Below are 18,640 nucleotides of genomic sequence, written 5' to 3'. Positions count from 1 at the left end.
TTGCTGGTTCAGTCTCGGAAGGTTGTGCTTTTCTAAGAATTTGTCCATTTCTTTCAGGTTGTCCATTTTATTGGCATATAGTTGCTTGTAGTAATCTCTCACGATCCTTTGTATTTCTGCAGTGTCAGTTGTTACTTCTACTTTTTCATTTCTAATTCTGTTGATTTGAGTGTTCTCCCTTTTTTTCTTGATGAGTCTGACTAATGGTTTATCAATTTTGTTTATCTTCTCAAAGAACTAGCTTTTATTTTTGTTGATCTTTGCTGTTGTTTCCTTCATTTGTTTTTCATTTATTTCTGATCTGATCTTTATGATTTCTTTGCTTCTGCTAACTTCGGGTTTTTTTTTTTCTTGTTTCTCTAATTGCTTTATGTGTAAGGTTAGGGTGTTTATTTGAGATGTTTCTTGTTTCTTGAGGAGGATTGTATTGCTATAAACTTCCCTCTTAGAACTGTTTTTCCTGCATCCCATAGGTTTTGGGTCGTCGTGTTTTCATTGTCATTTGTTTCTAGGTATTTTTTGATTTCCTCTTTGATTTCTTCAGTGATCTCTTGGTATTTACTAGTGTATTGTTTAGCCTCCATGTGTTTTTATTTTTATAGATTTTTTCCTGTAATTGATACCTAGTCTCATACTGTTGTGGTCAGAAAAGAAACTTGATACGATTTCATTTTCTTAAGTTTACCAAGGCTTGATTTGTGACCCAAGATATGATCTGTCTTGGAGAATGTTTCATGAGCACCTGAGAAGAAAGTGTTTTCTGTTTTTTTTGGATGGAATGTCCTATATATATATCAATTAAGTCCACCTTTTTTAATGTAGCATTTCAAGCTTGTTTTTCCTTATTTATTTTCATTTCAGATGATCTGTCCATTGGTGAAAGTGGGGTGTTAAAGTCTCCTACTATGATTGTGTTACTGTCGATTTCCCCTTTTATGGCTGTTAGCATTTGCCTAATGTTTTGAGGTGCTCCTATGTTGGGTGCATAAATATTTATAATTGTTATATCTTCTGGATTGGTCCCCTGATCGTTATGTAGTGTCCTTCTTTGTGTCTTGTAACATTCTTTATTTTAAAGTCTATTTTGTCTGATATGAGAATTGCTACTCTAGCTTTATTTTGATTTCCATTTGTATGGAATATCTTTTTCCATCCCGTCACTTTTAGTCTGTATGTGTCCCTAGGTCTGAAGTGGGTCCTTTGTAGACAGCCTATAGACGGGTCTTGTTTTTGTATCCATTCAGCCTGTCTCTGTCTTTTGGTTGGAGCATTTAATCCATTTACATTAAGGCAGTTATCGATATGTATGTTCCTATTACCATTTTCGTGATTGTTTTGGGTTTGTTATGGTAGGTCTTTTCCTTCTCTTGTGTTTCCTGCCTAGAGAAGTTCCTTCAGCATTTGTTGTAAAGCTGGTTTGGTGGTGCTGACTTCTCTTAGCTTTTGCTTGTCTGTAAAGGTTTTAATTTCTCCGTTGAATCTGAATGAGATCCTTGCTGGTTAGAGTAATCTTGGTTGTAGGATTTTCCCTTTCATCACTTTAAATATGTCCTGCCACACCCTTCTGGCTTATAGAGTTTCTGCTGAGAAATCAGCTGTTAACCTTATGGTGATTCCCTTATATGTTATTTGTTGCTTTTCCCTTGCTGCTTTTAATATTTTTTCTTTGTATTTAATTAAAAACATTAAAAAAAATTTTGGCTGCATTGGATCTTCGTTGCTGCGTGCGGGCTTTTCTCTAGTTGCGATGAGTGGGGGTTACTCTTCATTTTGGTGCACTGGCTTCTCATTGCAGTGGTTTCTTTTGTTGCGGAGCACAGTCTCTAGGCACACGGACTTCAGTAGTTGTGGGTCATGGGCTCTATAGTGCAGGCTTAGTAGTTGTGGCACACAGGCTTAGTTGCTCCGTGGCATGTGGGATCTTCCTGGGCCAGGGCTCAAACCCCTGTCTCCTGCACTGGCAGGTGGATTTTTAACCACTGTTCCACCAGTGAAGCCCTGTATTTAATTTTTGATAGTTTGATTAATATGTGTCTTGGCGTGTTTCTTCTTGCATTTATCCTGTATGGGACTCTGCACTTTCTGGACTTGACTGACCATTTCCTTTCCCATATTTGGGAAGTTTTCAGTTATAATGTCTTCAAATATTTTCTCAGTACCTTTCTTTTTCTCTTCTTCTTCTGGGACCATTATAATTTGAATGTTGGTGTGTTTACTGTTGTCCCACAGATCTCTGAGACTGTCCTCAGTTCTGTTCATTATTTTGTCTTTATTCTGCTTTGTGGTAGTTATTTCCACTCTTTTATCTTCCATGTCACTTATCTGTTCTTCTGTCTCAGTTATTCTGCTATGGATCCCTTCTAGAGAATTTTTAATTTCATTTTTTGTGTTCATCATTGTTTGTTTGCTCTTTAGTTCTTCTAGGTCCTTTTTAATCGTTTCTTCTGTTTTCTCCATTCTGTTTCCAAGATTTTGGATCATCTTTACTATCATTACTCTGAATTCTGTTTCAGGTAGACTGCCTATTTCCTCTTCTTTTTTTTGGTCTAGTGGGTTTTTACCTTGCTCTTTCATCTGCTGTGTATTTCTCTGTCTTCTCATTTTGCTTAATTTACTGTGTTTGGGGTTTCCATTTCACAGCCTGCAGGTTCATAATTCCCAATGTTTTTGCTGTCTGCTCCTAGTGGGTAAGGTTCGTTTAGTGGGTTGTGTAGGCTTCCTGCTGGAGGGAACTGGTGCCTGTGTTCTGGTGGATGAGTCTGGATCTTGTCTTTCTGGTGGGCAGGACCGCATCCCAAGGTGTGTTTTGGGGTGTCTGTGGCCTTATTATGATTTTAGGCAGCCTCTCTGCTAATGGTTGGGTTTGTGTTCCTGTCTTGGTTGTTGTTTGGCATGGTGTGTCCAGCACTGTAGCTTACTCGTTGTTGAGTGGAGCTGGTTGTTAGCATTGAGATGGAGATCTCTGGGAGAGCTTTCGCCATTTTATATTACGTGGAGCTGGGAGGTCTCTTTTGGACCAATGTCCTGCACTCGGCTCTCCCATCTAAGAGGCTCCGTCCTGACACCCAGCCAGAGCACCAAGACCTTGTCAGCCACGTGGCTCAGGGGAAAAGGGAGAAAAAAATGAAATAAAAAGTAAAATAAAATAAAATAAAGTTATTAAAATAAAAATTAAAAAATATTGTAAAAAATAAAAAAATAAGGAAGAAAGAAGAGAGCAACCACACCAATAAACAAATCCACCAATGATAACAAACACTAAAAACTATACAAAAAAACCAGAAAAAACAAAACAGGCGGAACCCTAGGACAGATGGTAAAGCAAAGCTATATAGATAAAATCACTAAAAGAAGCATACACATACACACTCACAAAAAGAGAAAAAGGAAAAAAAATATATAAAAGGAAGAGAGCAACCAAATCAGTAAACAAATCTACCAGTGATAGTAAGCTCTAAATACTAAATGAAGATCAACATAAAACCGGAAACAAATTAGATGCAGGAAGCAAAGTCCAAGTCTGCAGTTGCTCCTAAAGTTCACTGCCTCAATTTTGGGATGATTTGTTGTCGATTCAGGTATTTCAGAGATGGAGGGTACATCAAGTTGATTGTGGAGATTTAATCCACTGCTCCTGAGGCTGCTGGGAGAGATTTTCCTTTCTCTTCTTTGTTCACACAGCTCCTGGGGTTCAGCTTTGGATTTGGCCCCGCCTCTGCATGTAGGTCACCTGAGGTGGTCTGTTCCCTGCGCAGCCAGGATGGTGTTAAAGTCGCAGCTGATTAGGGGACTCTGGGTCACTTAGGCCGGTGGGAGGGAAGGGTACGGAATGTGGGGCGAGCCTGCAGCGACAGAAGCCAGCATGATGTTGCACCAGCTTGAAGCATGCCGTGTGTTCTCCTGGAAATGTTGTCCCTGTATCACAGGACCCTGGCAGTGGCAGGCTGCACAGGCTCCCCGGAGGGGAGGTGTGGATAGTGACCTGTGCTTGCACACAGGCTTCTTGGTGGCGGCAGCAGCAGCCTTAGCGTCTCATGCCCGTCTCTGGGGTCTGCGCTGATAGCCGTGGCCCACGCCCATCTCTGGAGCTCATTTAGGTGGTGCTCTGAATCCCCTCTCCTTGCGCACCCCGAAACAATAATCTCTTGTCTCTTAGGGAGGTCCAGACTTTTTCCCGGACTCCCTCCAGGCTAGCTGTGGCACACTAGCCCCCTTCAGGCTGTGTTCACACAGCCAACCCCAGTGTGGACTTTTAAAATTGGGTTTCTTTTCCAGAACATGATTCACTTTATGTGTAACCCCATTACATTTCTTTCTTTCTTTTATTTTTAAAAATAAATTTATTTATGTATTTATTTATTTATGGCTGTGTTGGGTCTTCGTTGCTGTGCACGGGCTGTCTCTAGTTGCACTGAGCAGGGGCTACTCTTTGTTGTGGTGCTCAAGCTTCTCATGTGGTGGCTTCTCTTATTGCGGAGCATGGGCTCTAGGTGTGCGGGCTTTGGTAATTGTGCCTCATGGGCTTCAGTAGTTGTGGCTTGTGGGCTCTAGAGCACAGGCTCAGTAGTCGTGGCGCACGGGCTTAATTGCTCTGCGGCATGTGTGGCCTTCTTGGCCCAGGGCTTGAACCCGTGTCCCCTGCATTGGCAGGCGGAGTTTTAACCCCTGTGCCACCAGGGAAGCCCAGCTTTCTTTCCTTTATTATTTTTGATTGGTTTTTCTTCATTCTTTATTTTTTCTTGCTGTTTTGTCCTTTCTGCACATTTTTGAGTGAGAACTATTAAGTCACACAAGTTAAAAGATAAATAATTTCATGCTGGAGTTCACATTCTAAAGATTACCAATTATCTATTTTTATAGTATTTATTTATAATCTGAAAGGAGGAAGGTGGCCCTGTAATTTATTTCAAATTGGTATCCATCAGTTACTTTCCCAGATCTGCTTCCAGTGGAATCAAAATTGTTCTAGTTCATCAGTTATTATTTTTCCCTTGATTCAGTGTAAACGTATCCTAATGCCTCCTGCCTCCTATTGCACATGCTTATGCTTTGTTTGCAGAGTGAGGTTATTGGTACCAGGAGCTCCTGGAGAGATACATGGAGGAGGGTAGCCTGATCGTGTGTGGTCATCTACTCATTTCTTGTGATCTTATCACAGGGCCTTTGGGAAGGAACTATGACTCAGTGTACCATTTTACTTTTGGTATCTTAGCATAGTGAGTAGCACAAAGTAGGCACTTAATGTAGAGAGAATGAAAATGTAAGCTCCACGTGGCCAAGGACCAAGCCTGCCTTGTTCTGCATTATGTGCTCACCCCTTAGCACAGTTACATAGTAGGTGATCAATAAATATATATTGACTGAGTCAGGAATTGGGTGTCAGATTTGTTTGGGTCCCTGCTCTTTTATTCTCTGATATTCATAGTTTGAATTTACAAATAAAATCTTGATTTGGCTATCCAAATGTGCAGGCTGATTTCTATGATAGAAAGGTTACATTTTATATAAGATACTGCTTTGTAATTTATTGTTTTCCTTTTACCTTCAAACCTGCCACACAATTTTAAAATAGTTTTTATAATTAGGATGACTTGAGTTGTATTTATTCACCTGGTTGCTATGGATGAGTGATTAGTGACTTTGTATAAGCTAAAATATATGCAAATTTAAGAATGATTTTAGATGAATTCATGTATGATCAAACCATAACAAGTTGTGAGAGGAAAGAGAGGTATTTAGAGTATAGGTCATTATGTGGTTGAGGTCAGTAGCACCAAAAAACCTTTTACTTGCAGGTGTTTTATACCAGGTGGCAAATATGATTTCAGTGAACTCTGAAAGCTTATTTAAAAATATTCTCAGTTTATGTACTTTAGCAATGAACCAGATGTGCCTGCTACTTAAGCAATAATTTTCTCAGGAGCAGTGTTTTGAACCTAAATGACTTGCATGGTTACTAGAAGAATTGAGTTCACTAGTTCACTAGGAATAAAAATTATTCCTTTTTTGCCGGGGATGGTCACATTATTATTGCTTAAAGGAAATTTTGGCAGAGGAAGTGGATGCTAGGTGCTTATTAGTATGGTAGTTTTAAACATTTAAGGTGTGAACAAAACACCAGATCATCCCAATGGTTCTTTATAGAAAAAGAAATACATTAACTTTAATGAAGTGTGAATGCCATAGCACTTTAAACATTTTATTTGATATGACTTGACATAGAAGTATAATATTCATTTCTTCATTTATGTATAGCTTTAGTATTCTAATGATAGTGAGAAGCTTCTAAAAGCGTTTTATTATGAGGTAGAGGTGTGGTTCACAATTCGGGTAGGACAGGACTGTACTGAGACTTTGCTTTTAAGCCTCTGAAAATAGTGACCCCTTATCTGCAAGGCAGCTTTTATTTTCCCCCTTGGCTTGGGGCAGAATCTGCACACCTTCAGATTGGCACACCTCCCACAGCTCCCACATGCTCTTTGAGAATCTCTCAGTAGAGAAATATTTGTCCTTACCGTTGTGCAGGAGATGGCAGCAGTGCCCTGATGAGCAGTGGAGTTGTGAGTGTGAGAAGGGAAAGGGCAGTGGCTTTCAGGTCTTTACCTGTATTTAAAATGTCCTTTCACAGAAATTGCACTAGTTCCAACTTCCTCTTTGCCTCCCTTTTTAACTATTTGTTTAATAAAAGCAAAGTTATTTTTTCGTTTCAACATTAAAAAAAATCTCAAACCTAAAAGGCAACATAACATTTCTTCTTAGTCAATAATAATCTAAGTGCTTTTCTTAATTTTAGTACCTTTTCAACGTCCTGGAGAAGCAATCAAAAAATGTATAGAAATATAGAATGTTAACCCTAGAAAGGATCTTAGAAATTGAATCTAACCCCTTTCTTTTTATAGATGAGGAAACTGAGGACCAGAAGTGAGTTGATCAAAGTCATGCAGCTATTTGTAGACATAGAGAGGACACCACCTCAGGGCCCCTGACACTCGTTACCATGCTCCTTCCTGGGTGCCACAGTGACTGAATGGAGTAGCAGTATAGGGGGGAGTTTATATTGGAAAAGAATTGGAGGTGTAAAATTCTGGGAACCTGAATTTAATGCAACTTATGTTAATGTATTTTTCCCCTTTAATTTACATTGTAATCATGCATGCTACCTTACAACTGGGATAGCTGTGGCGTCATCGTATTTGAAGCTTTCCTAGTTTCTATCCTGCTGGTATCCCTAGTTATTTAGTGAAGGTGAAGGTCCATGCATGCAGGGCACAGGGAACAGCCAAGAGAACACATTATATTTTCATTCTGTCAATATATTTGCTACTTTTATTTTAAGAGCCACAGATATATAGAAGCAAGTTTTTCTATTTGTACTATCCGTTTTTTTTTTTGAGTCTAAATCCTCTGGTTATCTAAGTCTCTTTGACCTGATTATTAAAATATATTTAAGCAAGCATAGGTTTGTGTGTTTAAAGCCAGTTTATTAATTACTTAAATAGTCAAGTGGTCAGGTTAGTTGTTATATGAATTGTCAGTATTTTTTTCCTGTTTGAACTGAAGTACTTACTATGGGTGAGTAGAAAGGTAAGAATTTCCAAGGCTCTTCAGACTTTCAAGATGTTTTCAAAAGCATGTAATATTCTGTCATAGTCTGAATCGGCTACATAAAAGAATTGCAGTCAGTTATAATATATCGATCGGTGCACAAACAGAGAAGAATCTTACTTGTTCTACTTGGAGCAGCAGGGACTAGACTGCAAAAGTGTCGTTTGTTTATTGTGATGGGAAAGAGAGCAAGACTAGTTTTACCCCATAGTATCTATACATTAAAGTGACTTCTGAGGACCATCTTTCTTTTTTAAATATTAGAAACCAACTGAAGTTCAAAGAAGAAAATAGTTCATCATCTACTTTCTCAACATCTAGAATGAACCATTTTTAGCATTTTGGTAAACCTGCTTTTTTATGTCTCTCTATATTTTAATAATTATTCAAGTGACATATGGGTGTTTATTAAATGATTAAAACAATACTGCAGATAACTATTTAAAATGCTTTTATATGCATACATTTATATAGAAAATATATTTAGTGAGAGTTTTTAAATCTTATACTGTATATGTAGCTGTCTTTATATCCTCTGCACTTAGCATTGGTGTTTAGCAGGCAATAAATAAATGTTTACTGAATTAAAAATTGAGAATTAACATGGTAAAGTTTGTGTATACTCCATTCAAACTGAACTTCTTTTAGTTTCTATAATAACCATATTTTATTTTGCTCTGAAGACTTCATACATGCTGCTCCTTTTGCTGAAGAGCCCAGGTCTCACCTCAAATGCCATTTCCTTTGAGAGACCTTTCTGAATCATTTTCTGATGGATAGACTTCCTTGCTCCATGTTCCTGTGCTCCAGAGACATTGGCCCATTTTAATGCTCATTTCCATTGGAAATATTTGTTTAAGGGCAGTCTTCCCTGGCACTTTGTAACTCCTTGAGTGCAAGGACCGTATCTCCTTTTCACTCCTGTATCCCTAGCACCCACCTTATGACCTTGTACTTATTAGAAGTTTGAGGAATTGAATCATGAGCATGTTTTTAGTACTTTGGAATGCAATCCAAGGGAATGACAAAATAACAGTGCTTGGATAGGTCACAACTACCCCTTGACAGTTTTCTTGTCTCCTCTCCTCTCCCCAGCCTTTGCCCATCCATTTTCAATCCTGTCAGTTTAACTTCCAAAATAGGTATAAGTTTGCCCATGTTGGTCCCTCTCCACCACCACCACCACCACCATAATCCATCCTACCATCATCTCTTGCCCTGGACTGCTAGAATAATCTGGTCTCCCTGTATCTATCTAGTCCTGTTCAAGAAATAAAACAGACAAAAATTATAGTCTGTTACACAGTATGAATAAGTATTGTTTTGAGAAACTGGTGAACTGGTCATTTGTCTTTTCCAGCCAGGAAGATTCTTCATCTGTTGGACTGAGTTTGGGTCCATTGGATCTTCTAGGGTGGCATATTTTGATCTCTCACTATTTTGTTTTTCATTGCTTGAGGCAGTTTAAGGATTGCCTTAGCTAGGCAATCTGAAATCTGAAAATTAATCAAGTTACAGGGCTAAGTGAGGGTTGATAATTTTCTGTATTGAATTCATATGCAGTGATTTTTTTTCTTGATTTTTCGTAGATTTCATTGTTGTATTAGTTAGGATCAGTCTGGCTGCTATAACATAGGCCCTATAGCATTGGCTTAAATATGATGGAAAATGATTTACCTCTTAATTAACAGCTCGAGTGTAAGCGATGCAGGGCAATGACAGTGTCTGCATGGTGCTGGGGACCTAGGACCCTTCTCTTTTGTTGCTTTGCCATCTTTAACTTGAGATGGCTACTCCTGATCCTACAACCACGTCCTTATCACAGGTATCACAAAATGGGAACAGAAAGTGGAGGGCATACTTCTTTTAAGGGCACAGTGTGGAAGTATGTAATTGCTGCTCATATGCCATTCATCATACATAGTCACATGGTCACACTTAGCTGCAAGGGAGGCTGGGCAGCCATGTGTCCCACTAGAACTTCTATTATTGCAGAAGAGAACAGATATCAGGGCTTTAAGGAGCATCTCCACCATAGTCAGCAACAGGAAAGGATTTACTTTTGGAATGCTTATTTTTTTCCTAACTCATTGCTTTGTGAGGAGAAGTTTTCTATTGAAATTAGTAAGCTACTTGAGCTACTGAAAAGAGTTAACCTAAGTTAATGTATTTGCCTTTGGGATTTTAAGTCAAATTTATTCCAATGGTTATAGGGATGAGTGTGAAACATATTGAGATGAGGTTGCTTTTTCTTAACTCTTATTTTTCTTGGGCTGTTTTTATGTTTTTCTTTTTCACCTTTTTGAGGCTAATTTCATATTTGTTTTCTTTGTGCTTTTAGGTATGGCACTGTCTCAAGGCTGGGTGAAGAGATACTTCAAGGCATTTTGTAAAGGCTTCTTTGTGGCGGTGCCTGTGGCGGTGACTTTCCTGGATCAGGTTGCCTGTGTGGCAAGAGTGGAAGGAGCATCAATGCAGGTGAGACTAATATGACTTCGTTCTTTAAAGCACATGCTTCACTGTTTCTCAGGCATTAGAAATGATATTTCTGTGTATTATTTCTATGCTGGAACTGAAAGGTTTTAAAAAGGCCTTGAACTGAAATTTAACATTGCTAAATTTCTTTACAAGGTTTTTTAATGTAGTCATATTAAAATCAGAGCAGAGGTGAATAAAATTAGCTATCAGATAGTTCTCTGTATCTGTGGCTTTTTTTTTTTGGAATTGTAAATGGAGATTCTAAAGAAATTTTACTACATGATACCATTTTTTGTGACTGTGGCTTGAGATTTTAAGATTTTTAAGTTATCCATATTTGAATACATACTTAAATATCCTTTTAGGATCAAATTATTAGTACAGCTGCAAGATGGATTTGGCTCAAATTCAGTTACTCTATTGTTACACACACACACACACACACACACACACACACATACACATACACACACACACTTCTGATAGGTAGAAAAGTCTAGAGCACTGATCTCAGATATTCTAGTGTATTCTTTAAGCCTGTTACTGATTGAAAACATTAAGTGCTATTTACATTGAAAGAAATTTGGAGTGGAGATTTCCAAAAGTTATATGCAAATAGTCTTCTGGAGTGACTTAGAGAAAACTCGATTATTCGAAAATTGATGTCTGGAACCTAGCTGTTTAAGTAAGTTTATGCAACTAAGAAGAATTTGCATTTTGTAATATAATTTGTTTTCTTCTGTTATTAGCATGTATTAAGTTCATGCGTTGTGCTCAATATGTGTATAAAACATAAATAAAATGAATGTATAAGCTTCTAAAAGCTTAAAATTATACAGAGAATAAACAGCTTACTTTTTTTCTTTTTGTCTTAGAACTGGGTGAGGGCATAGACATCAGCTCTGAGGAGTTAGAATGAATTTGCTTTTTTAAAAATTTTTTGAATTTTATTTTATTTATTTTTTTATACAGAAGGTTCTTATTAGTCATCAATTTTATACACATCAGTGTATACATGTCAATCCCAATCGCCCTGTTCATCCCACCACCATCCCCACCCCCTGCCACTTTCCCCCCTTGGTGTCCATACATTTCTTCTCTACATCTGTGTCTCAATTTCTGCCCTACAAACCGGTTCATCTGTACCATTTTTCTAGGTTCCACATATATGTGTTAATATACAATATTTGTTTTTCTGTTGCCGACTTACTTCGCTCTGTATAACAGCCTCTAGATCCATCCACATCTCTACAAATGACCCAATTTCATTCCTTTTTATGGCTGAGTAATATTCGATTGTAGATATGTACCATATTTTCTTTATCCATTCATCTGTCGATGGACATTTAGGTTGCTTCCATGACCTGGCTATTGTAAATAGTGCTGCAGTGAATATTGGGGTGCATGTGTCTTTTTGAATTATGGTTTTCTCTAGGTATATGCCCAGTAGTGGGATTGCTGGGTCGTATGGTAGTTCTATTTCTAGTTTTTTAAGGAACCTCCATACTGTTCTCCATAGTGGCTGTATCAATTTACAATCCCACCAACAATGCAAGAGGTTTCCCTTTACTCCGCACCCTCTCCAGCATTTGTTGTTTATAGATTTTCTGATGATGCCCATTCTAACTGGTGTGAGGTGATATCTCATTGTAGTTTTGATTTGCATTTCTCTAATAATTAGTGATGTTGAGCAGCTTTTCATGTGCTTCTTGGCCATCTGTATGTCCTCTTTGGAGAAATGTCTATTTAGGTTTTCTGCCCATTTTTGGATTGGTTTGTTTTTTTAATAATGAGCTGCGGGCTTCCCTGGTGACGCAGTGGTTGGGAGTCCGCCTGCGATGCAGGGGACACGGGTTCGTGCTCCAGTCTGGGAAGATCCCATGTGCCGCGAAGCGGCTGGGCCCATGAGCCATGGCTGCTGAGCCTGTGCTTCCGGAGCCTGTGCTCTGCAACGGGAGAGGCCACAAGAGTGAGAGGCCCATGTACTGCAAAAAAAAAAAAAAATATATATATATATATAGAGAGAGAGAGAGAGAGCTGTTTATATATTTTGGAGATTAATCCTTTGTCCTTTGATTCGTTTGCAAATATTTTCTCCCATTCTGAGGGTTGTCTTTTCATCTTGTTTATGGTTTCCTTTGCTGTGCAAAAGCTTTGAAGTTTCATGAGGTCCCTTTGTTTATTTTTGTTTTTATTTCCATTACTCTAGGAGGTAGATCAAAAAAGATCCTGCTGTGATTATTATCAAAGAGCGTTCTTCCTATGTTTTCCTCTTAGAGTTTTAGAGTGTCCGGTCTTACATTTAGGTCTCTAATCCATTTTGAGTTTATTTTTGTCTATGCTGTTAGGGAGTGTTCTAATTTCATTCTTTTACATGTAGCTGTCCAGTTTTCCCAGCACCACTTATTGAAGAGACTGTCTTTTCTCCATTGTATATCCTTGCCTCTTTTGTCATAGATTAGTTGACCATAGGTGCGTGAGTTTATCTCTGGGCTTTATATCTTGTCCCATTGATCTATATTTCTGTTTTTGTGCCAGTACCATATTGTCTTGATGACTGTAGCTTTGTAGTATAGTCTGAAGTCAGGGAGCCTGATTCCTCCAGCTCTGCTTTTTTCCCTCAAGACTGCATTGGCTATTCAGGGTCTTTTGTGTCTCCATACAGATTTTAAGATTTTTTGTTCTAGTTCTGTAAAAATGCCATTGGTAATTTGATAGGAATTGCACTGAATCTGTAGATTGCTTTGGGTAGTATAGTCATTTTCACAATATTGATTCTTCCAATCCAAGAACATGGTATATCTCTCCATCTGTTGGTATCATCTTTAATTTCTTTCATCAGTGTCTTATAGTTTTCTGCATACAGGTGTTTTGTCTCCCTAGGTAGGTTTATTCCTAGGTATTTTATTCTTTTTGTTGCAATGGTAAATGGGCGTGTTTCCTTAATTTCTCTTTCAGATTTTTCATCATTAGTGTATAGGAATGCAAGAGATTTCTGTGCATTAATTTGTATCTTGCAAGTTTACTAAATTCATTGATTAGCTCTAGTAGTTTTCTGGTGGCATTTTTAGGATTCTCTATGTATAGTATCATGTCATCTGCAAACAGTAACAGTTTTACTTCTTCTTTTCCAATTTGTATTCCTTTTATTTCTTTTTCTGCTCTGATAGCCATGGCTAAGATTTCCAACACTATGTTGAATAATAGTGGAGAGAGTGGACATCCTTGTCTTGTTCCTGATCTTAGAGGAAATGCTTTCAGATTTTCACCATTGAGAATGATGTTTGCTGTGGGTTTGTCGTATATGGCCTTTATTATGTGGATGTAGGTTCCCTCTGTGCCCACTTTCTGGAGATTTTTTATCATAAATGGGTGTAGAATTTTGTCAGAAGCTTTTTCTGCATCTATTGACATGATCATATGGATTTTATTCTTCAATTTGTTAATATGGTGTTTCACACTGATTGATTGGCATATATTGAAGAATCCTTGCATCCCTGGGATAAATCCCACTTGATCATGGTGTATGATCCTTTTAATGTGTTGTTGGATTCTGTTTGCTAGTATTTTGCTGAGGATTTTTGCATCTATATTCATCAGTGATATTGGTCTGTAATATTCTTTTCTTGTAGTGTCTTTGTCTGGTTTTGGTATCAGGGTGATGGTGACCTCATAGAATGAGTTTAGGAGTGTTCCTTCCTCTGCAGTTCTTTGGAAGACTTTGAGAAGGATGGGTGTTAGCTCATCTCTAAATGTTTGATAGAATTCACCTGTGAAGCCATCTGGTCCTGGGCTTTTGTTTGTTGGAAGATTTTTAATCACAGTTTCAATTTCTTTACTTGTGATTGGTCAGTTCATATTTTCTGTTTCTTCCTGGTTCAGTTTGGAAGGTTATACCTTTCTAAGAATTTGTCCATTTCTTCCAGGTTGTCCATTTTATTGGCATAGAGTTGCTTGTAGTAGTCTCTTAGGATGCTTTGTATTTCTGTGGTGTCTGAGGTGTCTTCTCCTTTTTCCTTTGTAATTTTATTGATTTGAGTCCTCTCCCTCTTTTTCTTGATGAGTCTGGCTAATGGTTTATCAATTTTGTTTATCTTCTCAAAGAACGAGCTTTTAGTTTTATGGATCTCTGCTGTTGTTTTCTTTGTTTCTATTTCATTTATTTCCACTCTGATCTTTATGATTTCTTTCCTTCTGCTAACTTTGGGTTTTTTTTGGTTCTTCTTTCTCTAGTTCCTTTAGGTGTAAGGTTAGATTGTTTATATGAGATTTTTGTTGTTTCTTGAGGTAGGCTTGTATTGCTATAAACTTCCCTCTTAGAACTGCTTTAGCTCCATCCCATAGGTTTTGGCTCGCCATGTTTTCATTGTCTATTGTTTCTAGGCATTTTTTGATTTCCTCTTTGATTTCTTCAGTGATCTCTTGGTTTTTTAGTGACGTATTGTTTCGCCTCCATGTGTTTGTGTTTTTTTCCCTGTAATTGATTTCTAATCTCATAGTGTTGTGGTCTGAAAAGATGCTTGATATGATTTCAGTTTTCTTAAATTTACTGATGCTTGATTTGTGACCCAAGATGTGATCTATCCTGGAAAATGTTCCGTTCGCACTTGAGAAGAAGGTGTAATCTGCTGTTTTTGGATGGAATGTCCTGTAAATATCAATTAAATCTATCTGGTCTGTTGTGTCGTTTAAAGCTTGTGTTTCCGTATTAATTTTCTCTTTGGTTGATCTGTTTATTGGTGTAAGTGAGGTGTTAAAGTCCCCCACTATTATTGTGTTACTGTCGATTTCCTCTTTTATAGCTGTTAGCAGTTGCCTTAATATTGAGGTGCTCCTATGTTGGGTGCATATATTTTATAATTGTTATATCTTCTTAGATTGATCCCTTGATCATTATGTAGTGTCCTTCCTTTTCTCTTGTAACATTCTTTATTTTAAAGTCTATTTTATCAGATATGAGTATTGCTACTCCAGCTTTCTGTTGATTTCCATTTGCATGGAATATCTTTTTCCATCCCCTCACTTTCAGTTTTTATGTGTCCCTACGTCTGAAGTGGGTCCCTTGTAGATATCATATATATGGGTTTTGTTTTTGTATCCATTCATCAAGCCTGTGTCTTTTTGTTGGAGCATTTAATCCCTTCACGTTTAAGGTAATTATTGATATGTATGTTCCTACTACCATTTTCTTAATTGTTTTGGGTTTGTTTGTGTATGTCGTTTTCTTCTCTTGTGTTTCCCACTTAGAGAAGTTCCTTTAGCATTTGTTGTATAGCTGGCTTGGTGGTGCTGAATTGTCTTAGCTTTTGGTTGTCTGTAAAGCTTTTGATTTCTCCATTGAATCTGAATGAGATCCTTGCCAGGTAGAGTGATCTTGCTTGTAGTTTCTCCCCTTTCATCACTTTAAGTATATCATGCTACTCTCTCTGGCTTATAGAGTTTCTGCTGAGAAATTAGCTGTTAACCTTATGGGAGTTCCCTTGTATGTCATTTGTCGTTTTTTCCTTCCTGCTCTCAATAATTTTTCTTTGTCTTTAATTTTTGCCAATTTGATTACTGTGTGTCTTGGCGTGTTTCTCCTTGGGTTTATCCTGTATGGGACTCTCTGCACTTTCTGGACTTGGGTGGCTATTTCCTTTCCCATGTTAGGGAAGTTTTTGACTATAATCTCTTCAAATATTTTTTCGGGTCCTTTCTCTCTCTCTTCTCCTTCTGGGACCCCTATAATGCAAATGTTGTTGCATTTAATGTTGTCCCAGAGGTCTCTTAGGCTGTCTTCATTTCTTTTCATTCTTTTTCTTTATTCTGTTCCGCAGCAGTGAATTCCACCAGTGTTTCTTCCAGGTCACTTATCTGTTCTTCTGCCTCAGTTATTCTGGTATTGATTCCTTCTAGTGTAGTTTTCATTTCAGTTATTGTATTGTTCATCTCTGTTTGTTTTTTCTTTAATTCTTCTAAGTCTTTGTTAAACATTTCTTGCATCTTCTCGATCTTTGCCTTCATTCTTTTTCCGAGGTCCTGGATCATCTTCACTATCATTATTCTGAATTCTTTTTCTGGATGATTGCCTATCTCCATTTAGTTGTTTTTCTGGGTTTTTATCTTGTTCCTTCATCTGGTACATAGTCCTCTGCCTTTTCATCTTGTCTGTCTTTCTGTGAATGTGGTTTTTGTTCTACAGGCTGCAGGATTGTAGTTCTTCCTTCTGCTGTCTGCCCTCTGGTGGATGAGGCTGTCTATGAGGCTTGTGCAAGTTTCCTGATGGGAGGGACTGGTGGTGAGTGGAGCTGGCTGTTCCCCTCGGGACTCATTTATTTTTCCAGCATCTAGAGGTACCTGCACTTCTTGGCCTGTGGCCCCTTCATCTGCAGAGTGGGAATTGGCAGGCCAGGTCCTTATCTCGCTGCCATCTCCCTGTTTGTCCCGCTTCTGCTGAATTTGCTTTTTTAAGATCGTAATTATTGTACTGAGAATCAGGTCTCTTCCTGAGTTCAGGTGGTCAATGAGATCCTTAGAGTGTGTGCTCTTTGGGTGAAGCTAAAGTTCTAAAGCAGGGCTGTCTGAATATTTATTTCTGCTTTCATCATTTGAGGGTGATTTAGGGCCTTCTCTTGGGCAATGGATTCTAAGCTCAACCCTGTCTCTCAGGTTCCCTCTAGGGTGGGTCACCAGCCCCAAGCAAACTGTTCACTTGCGTTGAATGCAAAAATATTGTATTGCATGGGGTACAGCAGGCATAGGAGGAGGGATTTACAGGTGTATGGCTTTATTTCTAAATGCAGTTTAATACTTTGAACACAGATGGGATTTTACATTTCCTACTTCTTCAATTGTGAATTCCTAGCAGCCTCATCTTAGACCCAATTCTTAGGGAAAGCTAAACTTTCTTTGTTGAGCTTTTGAGTCAGATGCTTCATTTGAGATTAAAACTGCCTTCTCCATAGCCATCGAAATTCCTTTTTGGTCCCTTTCATCCCTTTGAACCCATCCACAAGTATTATCCTTTGGTAACAAATAATCATGTGAATAATGATTATTCTCCAGTTTAGTTAGTGCTATCTTGCTACACAACCCTCGCTGTCCTTAGATGGATTTTTCCAGAACACAAAACCTCTTAACCTGGGATCTCATGACATTCCAGAGGATCATATGGCAATCATAGTATCCCAGTCTTCATGTTTGTAGCCCAGTATATACCCACGGAACATCTATGTTCATGGCTTGTGCTCAGAGGAAAAAAACACAAGTAACCAACCATTTTATGAAAAGAGAAGGCTTATCCCCAGTGAAGAACATGTTAAATAGTGTCATCCTTAAATGCCACGTCTGTTAACTAAATAGTAAGTTTGTTGAACATACATTAGAGTTTCTTACAGTATTCCTGAACCACTTCCCCCAATAAGTCAAATTTGTTAACTTGTAGTTTGTTTGGTAGATTATGTAGAATATCCTTGGCTACTCATTACAGAAAAACAGCTTGAATTGACTTAGATCTACAGGGGAATTGATTGGAAGGCTTATGATGTACCTAGGAGAAAGGAAGGAGTGTGGCAATTGTCAGAGACAACTGGAACCAGGGATTTGAATGCTGCCAGGGTGCTCAGTCTTTTCTATTTCAACGTCTGCTTCTGTCTGCAGCTTGGCTTAGTTCTCTCAGACCAGCTTTCTTCTCAATGCAGGGCACATGGCAGCTGGCAGGTCTCATGCCTTTAGATGCCAATTTCATCACCGCCTGAGAGAGACTTCTCCTTATGCCTTAATTTCACTTTGAAAAATCTTGAGGAAGGATTGTGATTGATTCATCTTGGGCCATATGCCCTTACCCATACAAACACAGATCAACTTTGGCCAGAAGATTAGGGTGCCATGACTGGCCCAGCTTTGGACAGGTGCACACCCCTAGCCTGTGGCTAGTTGGAGTGAGAAAATGACAGTGTATATTTGAATCACATTGTGGGCTTTCATGGTGAGGTAAGGGTGACACTTCCCAGAAGAAGAGGGGGTGCTATTTTTGGAAAAAAAGGGGAAAGAATATTCTGGGAAGAAAGGAAAAAAATGTATGTTTATTATGGTTTGACCTATATTTTAGGAATTTCAGACCACTTTTAAGTATAATAGATAACTTGTTTACACTTTCATTAGATATCACTAAATCATACTTAAAATTATTTAGGAGCTGAAAGTGCAATAAGAAATATGGTGATTAATTAATTCAGCATAGTTGAAGAGATCTTTGCTACTATACAGCTTTGATAACTGAACATGTTTAGACCATGGGGTTCAGCAGAATTTTTGGCAAAAAATTTGAAAAAATTCTTGTCTTCAAATTTCTTTAATGATTCAAGTACTAAATAGCTGGCAGGGTGTGTGGAGCTCTCCGGAAGTCCCTGAGCTTCCTTCAAGGAGCACATCTGCTTTTATTGACTCTGAGGCCTGAAAATTATATCCAGGTTATTGCAGTTGGTTGATTTGTTGTGGAACAGAAGGAGTATTCTGGATCCATGGTGATGTCTTCTTGTACCAATGCTTAAAACTATGAAAGGAAGGCAGAAAAAGC

The 18,640-nt window shown here is 38.2% G+C and overlaps 1 protein-coding gene across 8 annotated transcripts in view; it reads left to right on the top strand.

Annotated features, from left to right (window-relative positions):
- The window catches only part of IMMP2L (inner mitochondrial membrane peptidase subunit 2), a 969,308-nt gene that overhangs the window by 48,250 nt on the left and 902,418 nt on the right, over positions 1-18,640 (top strand). For 7 of the 8 annotated variants that reach the window (XM_079932145.1, XM_079932149.1, XM_079932144.1 and 4 more), the window contains one exon: positions 9,947-10,083. In XM_079932145.1, the coding sequence (XP_079788271.1) occupies positions 9,947-10,083 (137 nt within the window). Of the gene's footprint in view, positions 1-7,869; positions 7,950-9,946; positions 10,084-18,640 lie in introns of those variants that run through there. The other variant, XM_079932151.1, reaches the window with a different exon arrangement.

The sequence above is a fragment of the Stenella coeruleoalba genome (assembly GCF_951394435.1).
Source record: "Stenella coeruleoalba genome assembly, chromosome: 9".
Taxonomy (NCBI): Eukaryota; Metazoa; Chordata; class Mammalia; order Artiodactyla; family Delphinidae; genus Stenella; species Stenella coeruleoalba.
Note: the sequence above shows the minus strand (reverse complement) of the source record. Positions and strands in the feature narration are given on the sequence as shown.